Source organism: Podarcis vaucheri (genome assembly GCF_965113315.1).
Source record: "Podarcis vaucheri genome assembly, chromosome: 1".
Classification (NCBI taxonomy): domain Eukaryota; kingdom Metazoa; phylum Chordata; class Lepidosauria; order Squamata; family Lacertidae; genus Podarcis; species Podarcis vaucheri.
The window spans coordinates 72,767,324-72,792,464 of record NC_138759.1 but is presented as its reverse complement, the minus strand read 5'-3'; the positions used below and the strand labels follow the sequence as shown (position 1 = coordinate 72,792,464).

At 40.1% G+C, this 25,141-nt stretch overlaps 1 protein-coding gene across 1 annotated transcript in view; it reads right to left on the bottom strand.

Moving 5' to 3' along the window:
* PDE3B (phosphodiesterase 3B) overlaps positions 1–25,141 on the bottom strand; it is a 58,512-nt gene that overhangs the window by 17,721 nt on the left and 15,650 nt on the right. Inside the window, exons 2-5 of the mRNA XM_082193088.1 lie at positions 10,906–10,956; positions 5,960–6,208; positions 5,326–5,465; positions 1,251–1,357 (exon numbers count right to left, since the gene is read on the bottom strand). Coding sequence (XP_082049214.1) covers positions 1,251–1,357; positions 5,326–5,465; positions 5,960–6,208; positions 10,906–10,956 — 547 coding nt within the window. The remainder of the gene's footprint in view (positions 1–1,250; positions 1,358–5,325; positions 5,466–5,959; positions 6,209–10,905; positions 10,957–25,141) is intronic.

Below are 25,141 nucleotides of genomic sequence, written 5' to 3'. Positions count from 1 at the left end.
AATGCAGGATACGTTTCCTACTTCTAATCACCAGCAACTGGTATTCAAAACCTTATCCTCCATGAATCAGATTACCGTAATTCACCTTTAAAGCTGTCCAAGCTGGTGGCCATCACATCTTGCGGTAAAAAAGTTTGTAGCTGAATTGTGCACTGTGTAAAATAGCATGTATTTAGTCTGCACTGCATCTTCCGACATTCATTCAATAACCTCTGGTTCTAGCACAGTAAGAAAGAAAACTTACACCAGGCATAATTTATACACCTCTATCATGTCTTCTCTTACTAGCCTTTTTGCTAAACTAAAAATGCACAAACACTGCAACCTTTTATCTTAGATGGATTGCTCCAGTTCCTTGATAATTTTGACTGCAGTTTTCTGCACCTTTTCCAGCTCTACAATATAATTTTCGAGGTGTGGTAACCAGAACGGTAAGCAGCATTTCAACCTTGGCTGCTATATAGATTTGTAATTGCTTGCTACACAATGTGGGTCAACCCTACTCCAGCCTAGTATGCACTTGGTAACATAGTTTTCTGGATAACTGTCATTATTTGTAATATGCAGGACAGATATTATACAAGTGAGACCTTCAACAAAATGTTGCAGTGTGAAGTCTTCTTGTTCAGAGTTCCAGCCAATCGGCCATGCCCTTTTCTCTAGTACTCCATTCCACCACCCCCTCTCATCCAATGTTCTGCCCTCTCACCTTCCCAACACAATCAGCATTCCATGTTGACTGCTAATTCCTACCTTTGCTATTGTGGGGGCTGTTTTCCCATTCACAGGGTTTTGTTTTTGTTTTTTTTTTGCATACTTCTGCAAACCTTGGGGTTTTACCAAGCATGCTGATACCTCCCTATTGTTCATGAGCAGTGACATTTTGGCTACACAAGAACGGACACTTGGATAATTTTATCTAATGATATTTATTTATTAAATTTCTATACCACTCTTCATCCGAGGATCACAAGGTGGTTTATAATATTATGAGTTTGCTATTAGTATAGATGATGATATCCAGTGTCTCCAATTCATTTGTAAAACATGCAATATCAAATATGAACAAGCAAGTAGATAGATGCTTAATGATAGAATGCTTATGAAAATCTTAACAAAATGAAATAATCTTATGTGAGATATATAGTGCTGTTATTTTAAAAAAAATCATATTGCTCCAGAAACACTTCCACAAATTATCTATCATAAAATATAAATAATTATAAAGTAGTAATACGCTTTTATCCTACCAGCTCGTCTGGAGCCTGTATTATGAGTCAGGGTCACTGAAGATGATCTTTGTTTTGGTATTGTCAACAGGTTCATGTTGAAAGGCCCATTTGGATAAGATCCTTGGCTAATTCAAAACAGAAAAAAGTATTATTATACTCAATAAAAGGTAGGTACACATATTTTAATCTTCTAATTAAAATGTAAACAATCAAAGCAAAATTACGAGTTAAATGCACCCTGTGCACAAGAATCTCTAGATGCAAGTACATAATCAACAGCTATAATAAAGAGCACTTAAAATTAGGAGGAAGCCTTCAAAAAATTAGTAATCTTAACTTGCATAAGTCTTCTTTAAAAACATAGTTAAAATTTTGAACAGAAAGATTGCCAAGTATCTAAAGATGGCAATAACATAAACCTGAATTGTCATCCAGCTCTCCAGAGTTACCAGAAGTCATACTCTGCTCACAGGATGCTCCAACTAGAATAAAATTTTATCTAAAGAATTTAACATGAGCAACACCAGAACGTAATGCCACTTTTAGCAGGTCATTCCAGAAAAATGTGAAATATGAAGTTAACGTATTTGTATCAGCTTTCTCCTGCTAAAGAAGATTCTTTTAATCGGCAGTAGCACTCTTTCAGAAAAGAAATGGGCAGAACAGTCCAAACACCTGATCTACTGTTTTGGAAGGAGTTTAGATGGAGCAGAAATGTCATGGAGAGTACTCAGTGGAAACCACCAAGATGGAACACTTTGGGGACAGGGCTGGCACAGGATCTACTGGATCCTGAGTCAGCCCTGCTACCTACATGATGGCAACAGGCCTAATCCAGTAAAAGGCTATTTTTTCCCTCCTGTTTCAACCCTGCACCTTCCTCCCTGGGCAATGCTAGCAGTGCTGCTGTGGATGTGGCGCTGGCTGTGGCACTCCATCAAGCCCCTCCAGTGGCAACCAGGGTTTAGAACTACAGTCTAAATTGTTCTTTCAGTTGAAAAATCTTGTGAATAGGTCATTCCATTGCATATTTAGCAAGATCTTGATCAATGTTATCGGTGCTTTATTCAAATGTAATGCTACATGGCATTAAGGAAATACTCTTTTAAGTTCTATGCTCAGTACTTTTCACCTTTGATAACTGACTATAAACTGACACTTATGTTGCTAAAGCATGCCATCTGCTGTTTGAAAGCTTGAAGATACATACACAGCACAATATTTAATATACATGATGTCTAATCCAGGAAGCATTCAGAGCCTGCTATTTTATTTTCTGGGTAGAGAAAGCAATTTTTAAATACATTTTGCATAAACCTCAAACAGCAATTTCCTTCCCTTAATTTTTTTTATTTATAAAAAATATTTACATAACATCCCTCATATAAAATACCAGGGTGGTGTAGAACAAAATTTGTAAGTGCAAAAAGCAAAAAACAAAACAAAACAAAAAACCATAAAAATAATACAGAATGATCATAGAAATTATTGGTTCTTCTTTAAAAAGCTTAAACCACTGAGCAAGCCTGCCAACATATTTTTTTTAGAATCTGTATCTTAACTAGAACTACTGGTTAGCCCCCTGATCATCAACCTGTAAAATGATAAAAAGGATAACATGTTGTGAAAAATCTTGCTGTGAAGTGTGATGGTCTAAGTTTACTTAGGATAAAAAATATTTATACTATCCATTACTTGTTTATAATGAGTCATATGTTGTCTCTTATGTAACTGAAAGATTTAAAACTGGTATAATTTTTTTTATTACTGTCACTATATACCGTATTTTTCGCTCTATTGGACGCAGTTTTTCCTCTCCAAAAATTGAGGGGAAATGTGTGTGCGTCCTATAGAGCGAATGCAGGCTTGTGCCATAGCCGCGCGCAACCCCTCCGGCAAGGAGAGGCTGCACGGGGCTAAAGGGGAAGCCAAAACAGCGAGCGGGATAGATCCCGCTCGCTGCCTTGCCTGCTTCCATAGCTGCGCGCAACCCCTCGGGTAAGGAGAGGCTGCACGGGGCTATGGATTCTTTAGCCTCACGCAGCCTCCACCGGCAAGGAGAGGCTGCACGGGGCTAAAGGGGAAGCCAAAACAGCGAGCGGGATCCATCCCGCTCGCTGCCTTGCCTTCTTCCATAGCTGTGCGCAACCCCTCCGCAAGGAGAGGCTGCGTGGGGCTATGGCTTCTTTAGCCCCACGCAGCCTCCCCCGGCAATCAGAGGCTGCACAGGGCTAAAGGGGAAGCCAAAACAGCGAGCGGGATCCATCCCGCTCGCTGCCTTGCCTTCTTCTACAGCTGCGCACAACCCCTCTGGCAGGGAGAGGTCGTGCGCAGCCTGTACACTGCTCTTTGGGGCTGGGGGAAAAATTTTTTTTGCTTGATTCCCCCCCCCTTAAAACTGGGTGCGCCCTATGGTCCGGTGCGCCCTATGGTGCGAAAAATACGGTAATATGCAGAGTATGACACTGAGGGACATGCACCCTAAAATGAACAAATGGGCCTTGGAGACTAGAACATCTTATGTTCTGGGGACATCAGGTTCTAGCAATGGAGAAGAAAAAACCCAGAAATAAATGACAGCTTTAATTTCTTCCTAAGATCTGTCAAAAATCTGTCCTAACTGGTAGCACAAACATGGCACAGTCCCTCAGCATTTCAACATCTTCTCTCCCAAGGACAAAACAGTGGGAATACAGCATTTCTCTACGAAAGGTCTTTCAGGCAGCTGTCTTTCTAACAGAGTAGAGTAATGGAGCTGGAGTGCATGTAGCTATGATTTCTTACTGCTGCCTACTTACTTGCAGTAGCCAGGCTTGTTTCTTCTTTCCTGAATCTGTTGAGTCCTTGAATCTGCCATCATTTCCCATACTCTCTTCTAGGACTAACATCTCTGAAACAGCAGTTGTCCCATCGTATAGCTACAGTCAAACCTCAGTTGTCGAATAAAATCCGTTCCGGAAGCCCTTTGGGCTTCCAAAATGAGGTTTGGCTTCCGATTGGTTGCAGGAGCTTCCTGCACTCAAGTGGAAGCCGCGTCGGATGTTCGGCTTCCGAAAAACATTCAAAAACTGGAGCATTTACCTCCGGGTTTTCGGTGTTCGGGAGCCAAAACATTCCAAAACGGAGGCGTTTGGGATCCAAGGTTTGACTGTACTATAAATGGTTACATTTTGCACAAATGTAAGCAGCAGCGTTGTGGAATATAGCCTATCTGCTACAGCTGGCCATAGCTAGAGTCATAGGCAAGCTGCACAAATTATAAACGTAGCTACTTAAGAGTTTAGATTCTGAATGTTCTCTTTGTCTTGAGACTGGGATGAGATACCAAACAAGGTCAGTAGAACAGTCTTTAATCTTTAACTATATGATACCTCAGAAAAGTGGTGCACTTTTAGCTTTTTAGGAGGCGGAAGACTGTTATCAAGCACTACAGTGCTCCAAACCTCCTATTTTCTTTGCCAGTGCAAAGAAAAGAACTTCTCCTATACAGTATATTTGGTTCGCAAGGTTAAGAACAAATTACTATCTACTGCAATATTTGAAAAAAAGTGTACAAACTGATCTAGTTACTAGCTACAATACCAAACAAGCAGAAAACCAATAAATCTGTGATGATTAATAAACATAGTTCACCTACTGCACCATAAGACTTACAAGAGCAAAACAAAAGTAGAGCAGTGTGTTATTGTCAGCCACTCCTGTTATATTACTTTCCTATGTTTCAGCCCAAGAGAGATGGATGGGTGGATCTTCTTTCACTATCTCATAAATGGTGACTATACAGAATGTTACGATTTATCTTTCATCATAATTTCCTTTAGAACCTTAAGTTCAGAATTAGTGGTTGTCATCAAATATTAACTGCATATCCAAGTGCCATACTTCAAATATCCTGGATGAACGAAGCTGTACAAGCATACTTTATTAGTTTTAAACATTTGATTGCAGCACTTACACAAGATTAATTCAATTCAAAATATTTTATCTGAAAAACATCTTGTCTGTCCTTCTTCCGATCCCAACTCAACTTTTAATTTCAGCACTTAAGAAATACCTCATAATACTGTGAATTCTATAATGATAAAATATTTACCTTGAAGAATTATACTCATGATGTAATCTTTTGCCATTATTGCGTTCCCACCTAGAAGATGGTTCCATGGGCAGTGAAACCAAAGTTCCTGAACTCCGCCTTAACTGTGGTGTTGGTAAGCTATTTCGGCTGTTTAGCCCCTGTTGAACAAGTTGATAAAGTTTACATTTTTCTGATAAAACAGCTCTCTTCCACACTTCTGTGGTAATATACACTTTTACTAAATAGAAGTATTGCTCAGTTTAAATTAAGTGTATTAAGCTATATTATAACTGGCTGAACTGATTTAACTTTAAACAGCTATATAGAAAAATAACAGCTGAATCCTGGTTAAGTGTCTAGCTCTTTTGTACCATTTGTACCTAAAGAAACGGTTAATAATAATAATAATTCTATAGTATAATGAACTTTTGGTAGTGAAGCCTCTGACACTGATTGGCTGAGCTGGAAGGATACATAATATTGTTCAGTGTCTCAATAAATTAATTTTTTTGTAACCCAGCATCTAAAAGGAATAGAAATTTGTCAGTTTGGATAGAATTAACTATAATTCACACTAGAAGAATAGGAAAATTACCATATAGGGGAAATTGCACTTAGAGGTATTCTGCTATATATATATATATATATTGACCTTATGCAGTTTACGGTCCCCTCTTTCAGATGAGTCTTCCATTTCTGGACAGGGATAAAAGCCCGGAAAGGGGGTAAACATGTTAGCCTTTGGCCTGCATGAGCCTGCAAAAGCGCTTATCAAGCTACTGATGTTTCGGAGGGAAGAAATCACATGTGGAGGAAGGACTGGATCATTCAGAAGGTCAGTCATCATGTTGCGAGTCTCATTTAGTACAGAAAAATCAACTCCGGTTCCACTGCAAGAATTCTAGAACAGAGAAACATGCTGTTAGCTATCAACAACAAAAGGCTTTTGTTATTGTAAGGTCAATTTATCAAAATATTAAAAGAAATTGACATGTGGATTTCAGTAAGATGCACATTAAACTGAATGAATTTTTAGATACATAGATATCCACAAATGTAAGGTCATTTATTTACAATTTAGCAGAAAAATAATTTCAAATTGTGCCATTTATTCCTTTCTCCACACATAGATTGAAGAAACGGTGAATTTCCTGCAGTTTCCATGCTATATATGCAGGCTTATTACTTAAAAGAGTTAACAAATCTCCTGCTGTTCTTTGTTGAAATAATACCATATTTTCTGAGCAAAGTACAATATGTTATACCTGGGAAAACATGATACTTCCCTAACCCCAATAAGCTATATGCACTGCTACTCACCATGCGGGAAAATCTTACTATTTCTTTTTAAAATTGCATTGTAATAAGCAGTAGAGTTTTACACCTCCCTCTGAGACTGTGCCTATGTAAGGCTAACTTCTCCTCCGCCCTCTTTGTGCCTCTCCTGGTTCTTGGGAGAGCAGCGGGAAGGAGAGCTTGTCTCAGCAGGACAGGGAGACACCTGTGCCTCTTCACCAGCCACTCTGCCTCTTGGCCTCCCTCCTCTCCTGCTTCAGCTTCTACCTCTGATTCTGGACTGCTCTCTGCCACAGACTCCCTCTGCTCACTATTACCTTTTCAGCTTCCAACACTCCCCTTCCCAGGCTTATCCCTCTTCTCCCTCTGATCACTCATCATTGTCCCGACACCAATCCCCAAACTCTGAGCTTTCTTCCCTGGGTGGTTCCCCCCATCATTTCTCTGCATCCAACCAGTCCATGACAATGATACTTGGGTACTGTGCTAAAGGAAATCACCAGACCCCAGACTCCTTGGGGGCTCACCAGCTGGTTCTTCCCACCATTCCTCTGTGTCCAACCAGTCTGTGACAGGGGGTACTACCTCTAGCACTGAACTGTCTATGCAGTTCTACTTGGAGTCTCTCTTTCACCTTTTCAAACTGAGCCTTTATGTCTAGGAGGAAGAAAGAGCCCAAGCCTGATGCTTCCATAGTGTATCTCTGGTGCAAAATTGCAAAACTGCATTACAGAGGGAGAGTGAAAGAGAAAGAACAGTAGAAGGCAAGCCAAGCACAACTGTCTCTAGAAAGTGCATCAAGCCTAGAGTACAGCTTTCAGAAGTGCAGAATACAGAAGTGTTTCCTCCCTATTTCTGAAAAAGAAAGGGGAAGAAGAGAGGCAGCCCCACCACGTAGCCTTTCAAAAAGAGCCATTTTAAAGCCAGGCTCTATGCAGAAGGCAGAGTACATAGCGGTTTCACTTTCTGGAGGCGAAGGCTCAACCTTTCTAAATGCTATGACTGAGTTGGTTAGAGGGACAGAATACAGGGAGGAAACAGCTAGTATAGCAAACACCGAGTGGCTAGCTTGATTTGCATTCTTTCTCATCTCTTCTTCAACCTAATCCACACCACAGGAGGCTAGAATAAAGTCAGAAAAACACACTCAAATCCAGCCAACCTTCAAGATAGCAGAGCACAAATCATCTCCTTTCCAGAATAGAGAGAGGAAAGCCACAAATAGCTAGGGTAGCCAGAGACAACATTAGGCAGGGCTCCTCTTTTGTGTAAAAGAGGGAATTGGGGTGCATCAGGTATTAGGGGAGGGGTAGTACCTCTGGTGGGGGACACATTATTCCTTCTGGGATAGTTTGTCCACCTTTGGTCCCCCACTCTGCACTTAGCTCTCACTTGTGGCTCCTAAAACCTGCCAGAATGCAAAAGCAGCCACACCCCGGGAAATGGCTTTGACTGGCAGCTAAACCAGGTGAGAGGAGATGATGGTTCTCAAACCCTCAGTGAGATAGGGGCTTCCCCTACATGCAAAGACAGGCTCTGGCAGATTGAGTGGACAAGACCAATAGTGGGTCCAATGGTCACAAAGGCAGTTTCTGCATGCGCTGTAGAGGAAGAGAGGGGCAGATGAGACCCGTCAACATGGGAAGAAAGCCCATTTAGGAATAGGAAAACTCTGATCCTAAACCTCTGCTGCCTTGTGGGACACCTTTGGAAGAAATGGCTAAGGAGTAAACCCTGCCCAAATTCAGAGTCCCTAAGACAGTTGGGTGGCACATTGTACACCCCATTCCAGCAATTCCTGCAGCCAAACTATTTCCAAATGTCTTGCTCTGCTTTCCTTTGGACCATATCAACAAGGCCTTTTCATCTGAGCAGCCCAGGACCTCCATACACACTGCCCAGGCTTGTGCCCAAGGGAGGTCACTTTGGTGCTGTTAACTCAGAGGTTTTACTTCACCCCCAGAGGCGCACTCCACTGTCTCTTGAGACAGATGGATGCAAGAAGAGCAAGAAGAGGGAATTTCAACATTTGTTCTGGGTTGTCCTTCCTCCTATTCCAGGGAGGGAGGAAGAATCAGCCTCATGCTCTATATCGGGGGGGGGGGGAATGAAATTATTTTAAGTAAAGTTCTACTCTGAAGGATGTATATTGGGCTCCTCTCTCTCCCTTCTAAGAAGGTGACTGTTCACAAAAATGAGTTGTCTGGCTGGTTGCCCAGAGGGAATTTTCATTCACCCCAGGCTCCCAGATGGTTATTTGCTAGCCTGGTCTAAGGCTCTCCAACTCTCTATATTCCTTTTGTTGTTCATTATGTTCTCCTGGATGGAGAAGATGCAGATAGGACTCAATATTCCCTTTTTCTAATGTACGATTATGCCCATTGTAGGCCTGCCTACGTGCATCCCTACATGATCCTGAAACTACAAACTAATGATTGCCTTGACGTTTGCTTCTGGGGAAAACGAAAGATACAGACTGATTTTTCTTTTAAATCTTAGTACAGTACTAGTTCTGCCTCTTTAAACATTTTAAATATTACATAATTATTATTCTGAAACAGCTGGCCTACGTACATCACCTTAATGCCCTGCCTTATGAGAGTGGGATGACAGTTCTTATTTCAACTGTTCTTCAGGTCTCTGATCAGGATCAAAGGTTGCAGCCAAAGCCTGGAATTAGGGACTAATTAACAAGTAAGTTTACCTTATTCTGGGCCTACAGTATATAAATAATCACTCCCATTATTGTGTTCGAAGCGGGGGAAAAGTAAAATGACACACCAGATATGTGAGTGGATCTCCCAACACATACACATACACATACACATACACACACACACACACACACACACGTGGTTGGAGACAATTTATTGGATCAGAGATGTGGTCCTGGGTGAGAGGAGTGTAATACCTCCTATAACTTAACGTATTTTATTCCTAGTACATTAATTCCTTGTGAGTTAAATGTAATATCTCTATTGGACAGATGAAAAGCCCACCTGCGTCAAATGTTGTGAGAGGCAAGATAGCATTACCATCTCACACCAGACACTGAATATAAATAGGCTAGGACAAACCCAGACCTGCCCTGGCAAGCCCAGACTTATCTGGCTATATATCATATACGAATAACCATTTCTAAATCAGTTTATGTCATCACATCTATTTCATAGCCAAGTTTCCTACAACATACAGCCAAGTCCTGTGTCAGGGGCCTTTAGTACAATTTGCAGAAACTCTACTCTACTGCCAAGTTAGAAGAGAGACTTTGATTTCTGAGTCAAAACTACTGTCTTTTTGGCATGGATCTTCTGCACCTCCTTAAAATATAGCTTACCTGCTTATTGCTTGGGCAAGTATATGACAAAAGAACTCTCCTGCTCTTTTTATTTGAATGCAAATCTATGCTGCATTCATGAAAAGCTGCACCTGCTAAAATCCTGCTCAGCAATTAGAGATGTAGGAAGCCTGTTCTCTTTTGCATCTGGTAATCCTAGGGAAGATTATAACTTCTCCCATCCGAGATTAATGTCTGCTCTGGATGGGTTTACACATCCTCTGAAGGAGCAAGAACAAAGCTTAGGGGTACTTCTGTATCCATTATTCTCTCTTGAGGCTTGAGTGGCCTCAGTGGCATGGAGTACCTTCCATCAGCTGCACACCTAGCTGCAGGCTTATCTGGACTGGAACAGCCTTGCTTCTGTTGTCTATGTTCTGGTAACCTCTAGGAGAGATAGCTAATGGATGCCAAGTGCAACTGCCAGCTTCCAATCTCTAACCACTTAGATCTTTGAGGCTGGATGCTAGGCCTAGGTGAAAAAGGGAAGGACCAACACATTTTCTGGATTGCCAGAAATGTCTGCACATTCTGGAAGAGATAGAGACAGTAACGGTCAATGTACTTAGAAGAATAATAACAGAAGAAAGAGATGAGAGTTTTATGAGGATGAGTGCCTGGAAGAGTTGACATAAATAAATCACATAGCAGATAAAATGAGAATGCAGAGCAAATTCAGAGATGCAGTTCAAGCAGAGAAAGTGCAGGAACTATAGCAGTTCAGTTTAGAGGCTCCAGCTACACCTAAGAACCAATGTGAAACTTTTGAAAGTCAGTGTAAAATCATTGTTTAGAGCATCACCACGCCAGTTTCTTGGTTTGGATGGAGCAGTAAACTATGGCTTGCTCAATCCAGGAAGTTATTAATTAATTGGAACACATGAGGGGGAAGGGAGGGTGGAGGTATGCTACCCAAAGACTTGATTGTGCAATATCATATACTGGTTATATTTAGATACACTGACCTGATAATGAGGTTTATACCAATGCTTTAAGTCCCAGTCCCAAAGGATCATCTGTAAGACAACAAAACTGGAAGTTATAAACAAACAATAAATATTTTGCAAATAGAACAGTTGTTACTATCTATCTAAATGACTAGATTAACAGTATAGCATTCAGTTGCTGTAGTTACACTCCAATAAGCATAACCAAGTGAAAAAGGAACTGTACATAATGCACTTAAGTCTGCTTAGCACAGTTATTGAAACTTAATTATGTGGTAGTAGCAGTATTATTATTATTCCTCTTCTTGTGAGTTTCCCTATTTAATGTGTCAAACCAAGCTTTCAAGTATTAGAATACAAATTATAGCTATAATTAAGATACTTCTAACCCATCAAAAGATACAGGCTCCAATTTAGCAAGAGGCAGTTACCTTAGGACACTTCCAAGAAGCTGCTGCATGAGGGAGGGAAATCCCCTGCATCCGGCAGCCCTGGGAAGAGAATCCAAGCACTGTGCTCATAAAGTTCCCTCATCTATTTGCCCATACTGAAGGAAACAGTCCAGAATGTCTTCCTCAAACCGGATAAAGGAAAACTACCTAAACCGACCTACACAGCTCCTTTCAAACTTCTGCTGCATGGATTATTTGATTTCATATAATACTTAATTACTTAAAATTCCAGACTATATTAAAAATTACAGTATAAATTGTTGACAAAAATGTCAACACTGGTACACTTGGATTTTTAAAAAATATTTAGTGCTAATAATCACTAGTCAGGTGAAGAGAATATATCTCACTTCAAGGTACAAGTCATTCCACTATGATTTAGCCTAGACAAGTTGAGAGTCAGCTCAAAATCAAATGAAGGAAAACTCTAGTTGAATGTAACTGAACACTGGTGGGGGCTCATCATCGTGCCTACCTAGTGGCAGTGAAGGCAGCAAATAAAGCATACTTTGCTGCCTCCAATGCATTCTCATTTGAGTTGTCCAACAGAGCCTTTCCAGGTATTGTGGAACCTTTTATAGTCTGGCCTGAAGGAGATGACAGAACAGATGGTAGCTCCCTGTGACTTGTTTGCAAAGCTTTTTGAGGATCAAATTGCTTGCATCCACTGGGACCCTGACTCCACTGTTACAGCAGATGAATCTTGAGAGGTGCCCAGAGCACTGTCTAGTCCTGTTATGTTGGATGAGTTTCAATTAGTAAGGCTCAAGGATGTGTTCAGAAATATTCTTTTAACATTTTACAACATTCCACAAGGTGGCACTCAAATCTAAAATCTTAAGAGAAGCATTTTTTAATGCAGAGCAGCAGAGGCAAATTGCAAATTCAATGCACAGTACTGAGTATCATTCACTATTGTAAAATTAGTAAAGGACCCCCCTAGACGGTTAAGTCCAGTCAAAGGCGATTATGGGGTTGCGGTGCTCATCTCGCTTTCAGGCCAAGGGAGCCAGCGTTTGTCCACAGACAGCTTTCCAGGTCATGTGGCCAGCATGAAAAAAAGAGTTTGGATTTGATATCCTGCTTTAGAACTACCCGAAAGAATCTCAAAGAGGCTGACATTCTCCTTTTCCTTCCTCCCCCACAACAAACACTCTGTGAGGTGAGTGGGGCTGAGAGACTTCAGAGAAGTGTGATTGGCCCAAGGTCACCCAGCAGCTGCATGTGGAGGAGCGGAGACGCGAACCCAGTTCACCAGATTACGAGTCTACCGTTCTTAACCACTACACCACACTGGCTCTTATGACTAAACCACTTCTGGCGCAATGGAACACTGTGACGGAAACCAGAGCACATGGAAATGCCGTTTACCTTCCCGCCACAGCTGTACCTATTCATTTACTTGCACTGGTGTGCTTTTGAATTGCTAGGTAGGCAGGAGCTGGGACAGAGCAACAGGAGCTCACCCCATTATGTGGATTCGAACCACCGACCTTCTGATCAGCAAGTCCAAGAGACTGCTTTTGACTGTATGGGAAGCATTTTATTTTTTTTGGTTATAGATACTGAGCAAGATACAAATAGGTCCAGCAATGCTGCATGCCATTCAGCAAAACTTTTGCTCCTTCTACCTCCTTCATACAAATTAATAATATGGACTCCATGCCAATGAAGATTACATGGGAACAAAGCCCTGAGATATTTTGATGAAGGCTGGTATATAATTCTAATAAATAAAATAAATAAATAAAAGCAAGGTCCCTTGTCACCATTATTGTTTGTTGGAATCCGTACCAGAGGCATTAAGATCCAATCCGCTTCATGTGGCAGCCCTGCAAAAGTCTTGCAGAAGAACATTTAAAGAAAAGATGCCGAGGCTGCTGCTGACCTGAGTGAGCTGAAATACTAATAGGCAGAGTAAAATGCAAACATGCATAGATTAATGAAATACAGACTTTAAGCCATCAAGCTGACTTTGGAACCTTTTTCCCTAAGGAGAAAGGGTGGAAAGAGTGTTACGGAGAGCCAGTTTAACTTTATGTTGACCAGTGATTTTGCCTTCCATTGCTGGAGGATGCTACAACCCATTTGAGATCATCTCTCTGACATCAGTGAACTTCATTATCAAAGGCACTTGGTACAAGTGTGAAGTTGTAGCACTCTAGATCAGTGAAATGTCAGAGATAAGACCTCAACCCTCTGTTAGGTCTTCCATGTGTGCTAGATTACTTGGGGAAGGGGGAAGGCTAGCAGTAATCACAAATAATGGGGACTCTGCCATAGCCAATTTCTTGGGGGGAGGGGACACTGGGAGGCAAACCCTGTTTGCACAAATGCAAAAGCTTGCACAGGGCTTGCACTGACAGAACTTGTTAGTTGAATCCTGCCCTCTTTCCTCAACAGGGTCACAATTTAAGAAAATAAAATGGTCTGGGAGATAAAAGGGACAATAACAATTACATTATAAACTTCTTTAAACTAAAAAATAAGCCTAAATGCCTACTTCTTATGTGCTATTGCAAAGGAGGCTGAGCTGGGCAGAGAGCAGAGCTCTGTCCCAGGTGTGGTGGTATCTCTGGAGATCTGCCCAAGAGGTAGATGAATTTCTCACTCTTAGGTCCTGGAATGCCTCTCTCTAGCAGTCAAGGTAAAAGTAAAGGGACCCCTGACAGTTAAGTCCAGTCGTGAACGACTCTGGGTTTGTGGCACTCATCTTGCTTTACAGGCCGAGGGAGCCAGCGTTTCTCTGCTCTGCAGATAGCTTTTCTCGGTCATGTGGCCAGCATGGCTAAGCAACAGAACACCAACACCAGAGCATCGCACGAAAGCGCTGTTTACCTTCCCGCTGGAGCGGTACATATTAATCTACTTACACTTTTTGGCGTGCTTTCGAACTGCTAGGTTGGCAGGAGCTGGAACCGAGCAATGGGAGCTCACCTGGTCGCGGGGATTCAAACCGCCGACCTTTTGATCGGCAAGCCCAGGGCTCAGTGGTTTAGACCACAACGCCACACGTGTACCACCAACTATTTCCCTATTTTGTTCTCCCTGACCTCTTAGCACACCAATTAGTAGTCATTTGTTCCTAATTTAATTTTTATTCTCCTGAATTTCACAGGTGTAGGATATGTATTATGAATGTTAAAGAGGGTCTTTTTAAAAAAGATATAGTATATACGAGTAGTTATGTATGAGGAGACATGTGACAGGGAAGAGAGGCAAAAACATTAAAACTGTTCTATGTATTCTATGTACTCAAAATGAGGGATGGGGGAAGAATTTGCTTTTTCTACTTTTCACATTCCACTTTTTTATACTTTTCACCTTTTTTTTTTTGGTGCACACATAAATCTCAAAGCTACCAGCATGAGTTTGACCAAACTGTGGAAGGCAGTGGAAGACAGGAGTTCCTGGCGTGCTCTGGTCCATGGGGTCACGAAGAGTCAGACACGACTAAACGACTAAACAACAACAACACAACCCAATCAGATGCTCCCAAGTTTCCTTGAAGATTGGAATGCAACTCCCAGTTGGATGAAACACTTTTCTAAATTTTAACACAGTTTTTGTGCACACATAATTTTTTATTTTACATAAAATATACGCATAAAATGCCTATTTTTGGATTAATGCACTGAAAGCATATTTTATGTTAGCAGTACAATCAAAATGCATACAATACAATTAAGGTACCCTTGAGTATTTACAAGAATGAAGTGTGACAGAATTAGGCTGCTCAGTTCATCCCTACTCAAAGGTGACATGTAGTTTAGATGTGTTACCCAATAACTATAATTCCTCAAGGCTGCTGTCTACATACAACTAAATATTTGGAAATGGTTCGGATCTCCCATGAATTGAATCATCATGGTTACTCAACTGAAATACTCAACTGAAGATTTGATCAGCATTTGCTCCACTGAGATAAATCACATTCTAAATTAGAGTAAAAATGTCATCTAAAATGTGGTATAGCTGACTTAAGTATGTTTGAAAATAGGTACTAAAACCAGAGACATGCAGTTATGGTGAATGTATCTAGTAAAATAACAGATGGATCATATACATTTTTTCACAAATAAGGCAACACCTGCAAGATAAGCATGAGTTTGTAACATTAACATGTGGAACCCTAATAATAACCTGATTGTTATTAGCAGATCAAATAAGCTAGCATTTTAATGTAAAAAGTATGTGCTATGAAAAACACAAAAGTATTTTGCTACATTGTTTTTTCCATCTTCAAGACTAGGAATAGTTTGGGTATTTTATTGATTAAAACATGATTTGTACTTGCTAGCAGCATCTGTTTGACACTGGTTAGGCACTGACCCAGTAAATAAATATTTCCATAGCAACTTAGCACAAAATTAACTAAACAAAGATACTAACACCATAGCAACTTGAAATCAGAAATCTTTTTCAACATACTTTTGAGAAGAAGAGAGGCAACAAGAAGATTGCTGTATTGTTACCCATATTTTATGAAGAATTTCTACCTTTTAAAAACACAAAGCTTTTAAGCTACTATGAAATATTTCCTTCTCTAGCTTTTATACCATGCATAGTTGCAAAGGAAAAAGGTCGAGTGTTGGGTCTGACAGTTGTCCTGCCATTTCTGCAAAGCCAAACTATATGTTGGGCGATTCCAAAAACTGGCTAAAATTATTTTAATTGTCTGACCTATTGTAAGTAAGACTGGCTGGTTAACTGGTACCGTATTCTATGAACTGGAACACTGCTTCCATTTGTTCTAGAAACAAAAGGATGGGAATCAATAGCAAAGAAGTAGCATTGTTTTCAGATAAAGTTACCCTGAGATAGAGGAAATAAGCTCAAATGTGTCTATGATGGATTTTAGAAACAGTAATACCTTCATGCCTTCATGCATTGTGTAGACAGGGAAATTGGGGAGGGGGGGCTGTAAGGAAAACCTTTATATTTGCAGAAATGAAGGATCAGCCTTTGTGTTTTTCTCCTTCTCTGGAGGCTTGTTTGCAATCAGAAACTTGCTAAACAGGTGAAAGAGGGTCACTTGAACATCTGCTAACTCCTCCCACATTCCATCTACCAGTTGTAGGCAAGGATGGATGGCCTCCTTCCCTCTGCACATTTTACCGTCTAGCTTGATAAAGAGTTCTGGGAACTCAAAAGCTTACATTCCATTTTGTAACATTTTGGTTGGCCTAATAAGCAAGATACTGCTTCAGTAATGATATTGGAATTTCTAACAGAAACGGCTGCCTCCTAGTGCTCAGAAGCAGGAAAGCATACAAACTGATTATAGCTCCTAAAAGGGTTCTAAATGAAGTGTATGCTAAGTGATTCTGTCACTACCATTAATGAAATGCAGATTAAAATTCTTTTTTAAAAGCATTGCTGAAACAGTAGCAATGTTTATGTTTACAGATTTTTTAAATTTTTAACAGAAGCAGGTCATCTAAGCAAAAGAGATGCCAATGGTGCAGTCTGGGAAAGAAGCCAGTCTGGCTCATATACAACGGTATACCCAAAAAAAGCATTAATAAATCACCCAACAATACCAAAATTATGCAAACATTTTAGGTCTGGGGCTCCAGACAGGATCTAGATATTATGACACTATCTGAAGAGACTCTGTAAACAAAAATGAACTGGAGACAGATAAAAAGACTGTTCTTCTAGAAATAACACTTATAAAAATAGCAGCTGAAGGGGAGTCTCAAGAAAATTGATTAAATAATTAAATAAAATTAGAAACTTAGAAAGCATACATACTTCCTGTTCTCTAACATGCACAGACACAACATACAGTGGTGCCTCGCAAGATGAAATTAATCCGTTCTGCGAGTCTCTTCGTCTTGCAGTTTTTTCGTCTTGCGAAGCACGGCTATTAGCAGCTTAGCGGCTATTAGCGGCTTTAAGAAAAAGGAAACAAACTCGCAAGAACTCGCAAGACGTTTCGTCTTGCGAAGCAAGCCCATAGGGAAATTCGTCTTGTGGAACGACTCAAAAAACGGAAAACTCTTTCGTCTTGCGCGTTTTTCGTCTTGCGAGGTACCACTGTATAGATATCACCCTCCCTCCATTACACACATACCACAAATACACCTCTCCTTCTCTTACACAAATCACACATGCATACCTCTCTCAATCAATTGCACACACTACTTTAGGAACCCCACCCTCAATTTAGAAAAGCTCCTCCCTGGGACACCCACCACAAGGTCCACCTTGCTGGTTAACAATAGTATCCTGAGTGTACAGGATGCTGTTCCTTCCTTCCTCCACTTTTTTTTAAAGTAAGCCTCAGAATAGGGAAGAAGAAGTGGCTTGGCAGAGATGCCTGTACTGCATTCAAGAGAGGTCTACCAGAAAAAATGCCCTGGATTTGACAATGTTTAATAATTTCAAAAGATAGATTTATAAAATAGCCACTTTTTGGGGGGGGGTGTATTTTGTTCCATTTGCTTTGTTAGAAAAGAAAGTCATGCATAGATTCAATACCTTGTATACCTATGAACTTAAACGTAGATATTTTCTAGACATTTTTTGTTGTTGTTTAGTCGTGTCTGACTCTTCGTGACCCTATGGACCAGAGCATGCCAGGCACTCCTGTCTTCCACTGCCTCCCGCAGCTTGGTCAAACTCATGTTAGTAGCTTCGAGAACACTATCCAACCATTTCGTCCTCTGTCGTCCCCTTCTCCTTGTGCCCTCCATCTTTCCCAACATCAGGGTCTTTTCCAGGGAGTCTTCTCTTCTCATGAGGTGGCCAAAGTATTGGAGCCTCAGCTTCAGGATCTATTCTTCCAGTGAGCACTCAGGGCTGATTTCCTTAAGAATGGATAGGTTTGATCGTCTTGCAGTCCATGGGACTCTCAAAAGTCTCCTCCAGCTGTTCATCTAAACACTTTGCTTTATGGGACATCACAAGAACCCCGATGAATCACACCACAGGTCTATCAAGTCCAGCATCTTGTTTCTAACAGGGCCAGAAAGCCTACAAGCAAGACACAAAACAGTAGCCCTTTCCGCTACACCCAGCAATTGATATTTAGAGGCAGCATTTTTCTGAACCTGGAGGTTCCATTTAGCTACTGCAGCTAATGGTTACCGATAAATTATCTATGGATGATAGGGCTCTGAATGTTAAAACCACAACACTTGGGAGCCTGCATCACTTACTCCATGTGTCAAAGCCTGCATCACTTACTCCAAGTGGCATTGACTAGTAGTCCACCAATACAGAAAAAAATCAAACATGTTAATTTCCCCTGGAATTGAAAATTTCAAGCAGTCTCCACAGCTGTGTGCTGGAGGCATTTCTCCCATTGCTTGCCCTCTAAATAACAATCTTAAAACCACAGCAATTTTCTGTCACTATCTCATCAAGCGTGAAAACTATTTTCATATTTAAAGTGGACAATTCTATGATTCTCTGACCCATATATTGAAGGAAAAGGTACTGAATGTAAAATTACAAATACCCACAGATGAAAACATAACTGTCAGCGGACAGATTGATTCACACACATTATAAAGCACAAATAAATTCTTCCTTTCCCAACCTCCTGAGAAATTGCTTTGCAATAATGTAAAAAAAATCTGGGTGGAAATAGATTTAATTTCAACCAGACCCTTCTGTAAATTTCATAACTGATTCCAATAAAAATGTGGAATAACAATATTGGTGGTGATGAGAAGGGAATTTATGGAATGGTACAGAAATAGGAGGGTGGCAGAAAAAAGGAAAAGAGAGCTGGGAAACACAGAAAAATATAGAATGACAAACAGCAGTCAATTTAAGGCTGCTAGTCTATGAACCTCTAAGGTTGCAATTCTATACCTGGAAGTAAGTCCCACTGAATTTAAAGGTTCTAATTTCTGAGTATATATGTGCAGAATTGCAATGTAAGGAAGTATGTATTTCAATAAAAATATTATAACCGCTGGTACATTTTTTTAAACAAACAAACAAACAAACAAACAAACATGAAATGTCATGTGTTGGGGAAAAAAGTAAAGCAACTGAAGAAATCTTTTACAATGACATCAGAGATGAGCTACAATTTCATAAATGAAGCCCATGTTTTAACAACAGAGAGCCGAAATCAGGATGATGGTCAAATGCTGGTTGGCTCACAATTAGAATCCTTAGGATACAGTCCCATGACTCCATGAAGATGAAGAAATATATTGAGACAGAAGCTTTGTCTGAAATGCTCGTGTTACAAAGATTTATAATGGGTAAATTTTTTTAAAAAGGACTACATTCTTTCCTAATGTCATACATTAGCCAAATGTGAAACTTGTAATACTTTTGTCTCTTTCCAGATTAATTAGATTTCTGAATTTCTTTACATAACCCTAACAGCTCTACTAAAAAAAACAACGTCTAAGCATTTACCGGGCTCATTTGCTTGATCAGGTGACATTAATCAGCTCTAGACAAATCACAGGACCATGTAAAGAATGAAGTTTCGCATTTCAAAAGGCTATCTGGAACAAGAGGTGAACTGAAACCAGATCTGTAGTAGCTAGCCATTTACTGAATGATGTGGCTTCATAATGATTAAAACCTATCGAAATTAGCTCACTAAGCCTACTGAAAACGCAACTGAAAGCAAGGAAAGACAGTGTTTGAAAGACAGCAAGTTTTTTCAGATGTCAAGTTATAATGTATGGTATTTCTTTCCTGGTTTCACTCATAACAGTTTTGGTATTTGTCTAAGATTCTTCTTTTTTTTAATGTGACAAACATGTTTTAAAATTCCATACAACTGCAGAAGTGTTTCTGTAGTAAAGGAAGTGGCCTTTTCAGTATCATTATAAAGACAGAACATGGTTTCATCACAAAAAAAGCAGCAGCACCATGTAAAGATCAAAGAGCGGTAATGCGGGAGAAGGCTTTCTCTGTGGTGGCCCCAAGTTGTGGAAGGTTCTCCCTTTCGAGGAGCATCTGGCACATCTTTCAATGCTTTTCCGCAGCGGATCAAGACACATTTTTTGGTCAATGTCTTTGAAGGGGGAGGATGAGATCTGGAAGTCTCCGAATGCCCACTCAAAGAGTATCTCAAATTCCTCTTTGTCAGTTTATAGTACAGTAAGCCCACAACCATGCACATTTAACTTGTGTGCATTTATTCAGCTTTACACACATGGCAATCAATCAATCAATCAATCAATCAGGGATGGAAAGGGGGCAGGGTTTTGGGGAAAATGACTTTGGCAATCCTACCCGTCATTGAACCCTATGGGTTTTGACTATACAGGCTTTTGTATATTATAGGTATTTACAATGTGCATGACCTTAGTTATTTGGTGTATTTACTGTGCGCTCTTGAGATTTAATAATGCTTAATTTAAATCAATAAATAAAGTTGAACTAGCAAAAAATGTTTGTTTCCAAAATTCTATTTCATTTAACAATGAGAGACTGAGAGAGAAACATACTCAAATATTATCCACCCCACCCCCCCAAAAAAGTAGAAAGTGTCACTACTCAGCATGACAAGTTGCAGGAGCAGATCTAGTCAGTCTCCACAGATAATCACCCAAGCTTTCTGGTACACCTCCAGCTGACACCAGCAGTTTCTTAGAAACTTTCAATGCAAAATTTCTATTTGTACAAATGAAAGAAGAGTCAGATTTGGCTACAGTTTGGTGAAAAAAAATACAAAAACATGAATACTTTAAAAGCTTTTTCCTAAGTAGTTAAACTGTGTTTAAATGTTTCACAGCAACTTTTTAAATATTAATAATACAAAGAACTAGGTCTCCATTTTCTAAGTCTTTTTTTAAAAAAACAACAACCAAAACCAGCCATTTTCTTTTAGCTCTTCATTTATTGAAAAACCAGCAATACTTGTTACAGTGCTGGGTCTGAACAACTTCCACATATACACACTCTTCCTCCAACAAAGACAGGTTCTGTAGAGTGAAGTAACTACTACATCAGCCCAGTAGCAATTAGCCAAGCCAGCTTCAGTGGAACACACCAGAGAGAACCAGCTGTTGAAACTCTCCTATCCCAACACTGATTCAGCAAGGTAAGAAACCTAAGTAGCTTGGGAAACATACATCAAAGTAGCACAAGTGCACCACAGATAGTGGAGGCTTATGGCTACTTCTTCACACAGCACACAGTTAAAGTATGAAACTTGCTTCCACAGGAGGTACTGATGTCACCAACTGAGATGGCTTTAAAAGAGGATTGGAGGAAAAGGGTATCAATGGCAACTAGCCATGATAGCTATGCTCTGTCTCCACAGTCAGCACAGTAATGCTTCTAAATACCAGATGCTGGAAACCAAAGAGCAGTGTGCTCTTGTGCACAGGTCCAGCTTGTGTTTCCTTACAGGTTTCTGGTTGGTCACTGTGAGAACAGGATGCCAGACTAGATAGGCTACTGGCCTGATCTAGCAGACTCATCTTATGGCAAAGTTCTCTTTTATAGCAGGGACCTTGAATCTGGATCCATCAGTTCCATTATCAATGTAAGCAGAGTGCTTCCTAGATAGGCCATCTTTAGTTTCTTCCATCATTCTGAACATAGGATGTGCTGGTGGAAAAAGAAGTCCTGTTTCTATACTTACTACTTCTGTACCTACGCAAAAACAATTAGTTTTTCAGTTGTAACATTTGCCCACATGCTACAGTACAGCTGGGTGGTTCAGACAAATTCAAACTTATGCTACATACAACCTTATAAGTTCAAATAAGTAGATATTTATGTCAAGACTGCAATCCTAGACACATTTACTAGGCAGTAAGCACCTCGCTACACAGTGGGATTTTGCATAAAGATATATGTAATTGCACCATCAGACTATGAATTTGCATTTTAAAAATGCAAATATGGTCTTTCCCATTTTCATACCATAGCAATGTATAATTTATTTCAACATGAAAAATGTATCAAACTATATGCAAATTAGAACTAGTAACAATATGTATTTTCAATATAGTATTTTAAACTGCTTTTTAATTTTTTTATGGTTTCAACAAAAAGTCTTAATAATTGATCTAAAAACAGATCAGAAAAAACCTTTTCATTAATAAATTAATAACTTAGTTTTCATTATTAATGGATATAAAATTCTATTATGTTTTAATATTTATTTTATTACCATTTCCCACAAAAGCTATATCTTCAGAACTGCAACAGTACCATCAGCCTTTTCTTTATTACAGTCAAGTTCAGCTTACTACACTATCAAAAATAAAAGCACTGTAAGCTAATTGCTGGGTGGAATGACGCAAACAGTTTCCTAGACAACAGCCCATACTGGAGTGCCAGCCCTAGCATTTCCTCATCTGTTTGCACTCACACCAGCAGTCTGACAGTAAAGTCACTACATCCTGTTTTACTCAAAAGACACTGAAATGCAGAATTTAACCCCTGACTATCATTTTAAAAGTTCTCATAGGTTCTTTCATACCAGTATTTTGATGTTCCTATTTATTTTTTCATTACATCAAATTAAAACCTTTCTTCCAAACATAACTAAACAAAACTATGCATATATTTGAAAAGACATCTCTAACCACAAGAACAAGTGTGAAAATATGGAAAAGAAATATCTACTGGGAGACAAAGAAAATTAAATAATTTTAAAGTTAACACAAACCAATGACTACAAATTTGCTCTAAATTATAAACAAAACTCCCTCTAAAGGAAATAATTGCTATTGCTCGAAGAGGGGTCTTTCCCTCACATTGTAATGGCTCATACTCCTAACCTCCTCTTTTCAGTCTTTACCTAGTACCTCTTGCATGCACATCTAAGTTTAATAAATAACAAAACAAGTCACATTTTAGTGGAAATAAGCATAAAAATCAAATATATATGTGATACCCAGCTGATGCCATTTGAAGTCATTAATAAACAGTTTGACTGCAAGAAATGACTCCAGGTAACCAGAAAGCCAACCATTCACAAAAGTGTGTTCTTTCTGTTTTGCAAATCAAAACTGACTAACATAGGTACTGGAGAGCAAGCAAGTTAAAAAAAAAATCAAGCCCATACATACATACCTCACTATCTACAAGAGGTAAGACTTGTTAAACATCTATGACTGCTAACTGAGTTGTAAGGCAGCAGGGGCTTGAAAAATATACAATATGACACTGCAGAGTAGCAATTTCAGTTGTAGCACTATCCAGTTTCACAGGATTGTAAAATTTACTGATCGGAGTAAGCATAAACCTGCTACCTGCTTTTCACATATGTGCATGTCCTGATACACTTGGAGAATATATTCTCTCTTCCATGTGACAGCCCTTGAGAAATTTGTAAATGGCTATCATATCTCCTCTCAGTCTCCTCTTTTCCAAGCTAAACATACCCATTTCCTTCAACTGATCCTCATAATACTTGGTTTCCAGACCCTTGGTCATCTTGGTTGCCCTCTTTTGCACACGTTCCAATTTTTCAACATCCTTAGAATCATAGAGTTGGAAGAGACCACAAAGGCCATCGAGTCCAACCCCCTACCAAGCAGGAAACACCACCAGAGCACTCCTGACATATGGTTGTCAAGCCTCTGCTTAAAGACCTCCAAAGTAGGAGACTCCACCACACTCCTTGGCAGCAAATCCCACTGTCGAACAGCTCTTACTCTCAGGAAGTTCTTCCTAATGTTTAGGTGGAATCTTCTTTCTTGTAGTTTGGATCCATTGCTCCGTGTCCGCTTCTCTGGAGCAGCAGAAAACAACCTTTCTCCCTCCTCTATGTGACATCCTTTTATATATTTGAACATGGCTATCATATCACCCCTTAACCTCCTCTTCTCCAAGCTAAACATGCCCAGCTCCCTTAGCCGTTCCTCATAAGGCATCGTTTCCAGGCCTTTGACCATTTTGGTTGCCCTCCTCTGGACACGTTCCAGTTTGTCAGTGTCCTTCTTGAACTGTGGTGCCTGTGACCATTTTGGTTGCCCTCCTCTGGACACGTTCCAGTTTGTCAGTGTCCTTCTTGAATTGTGGTGCCCAGAACTGGACACAGTACTCCAGGTGTGGTCTGACCAGAGCAGAATACAGTGGCACTATTACTTCCCTTGATCTAGATGCTATACTCCTATTGATGCAGCCCAGAATTGCATTGGCTTTTTTAGCTGCCGCGTCACACTGTTGGCTCATGTCAAGTTTGTGGTCAACCAAGACTCCTAGATCCTTTTCACATGTACTGCTCTCAAGCCAGGTGTCACCCATCTTGTATTTGTGCCTCTCATTTTTTTTGCCCAAGTGCAATACTTTACATTTCTCCCTGTTAAAATTCATCTTGTTTGTTTTGGCCCAGTTCTCTGCTCTGTCAAGGTCGTTTTGAAGTGTGAGCCTGTCCTCTGGGGTGTTAGCCACCCCTCCCAGTTTGGTGTCATCTGCAAATTTGATCAGGATGCCCTTGAGTCCATTATCCAAGTCGTTGATAAAGATGTTGAATAAGACCGGGCCCAAGACAGAACCCTGTGGCACCCCACTAGTCACTCTTCTCCAGGATGAAGAGGAACCATTGATGAGCACCCTTTGGGTTCGGTCAGTCAGCCAGTTACAAATCCACTGAGTGGTAGCATAGTCAAGACCGCATTTTACCAGCTTCTTTACAAGAATATCATGGGGCACCTTGTCAAATGCCTTGCTGAAATCAAGGTAGGCTACATCCACTGCGTTCCCTTCATCTACCAGTGTTGTAATTCTGTCAAAAAACGAGATCAGGTTAGTCTGACATGACTTATTTTTCAGAAATCCATGCTGACTATTGGTGATCACAGCATTCCTTTCCAGGTGCTCACAGACTGTTTGCTTAATGATCTGCTCCAGAA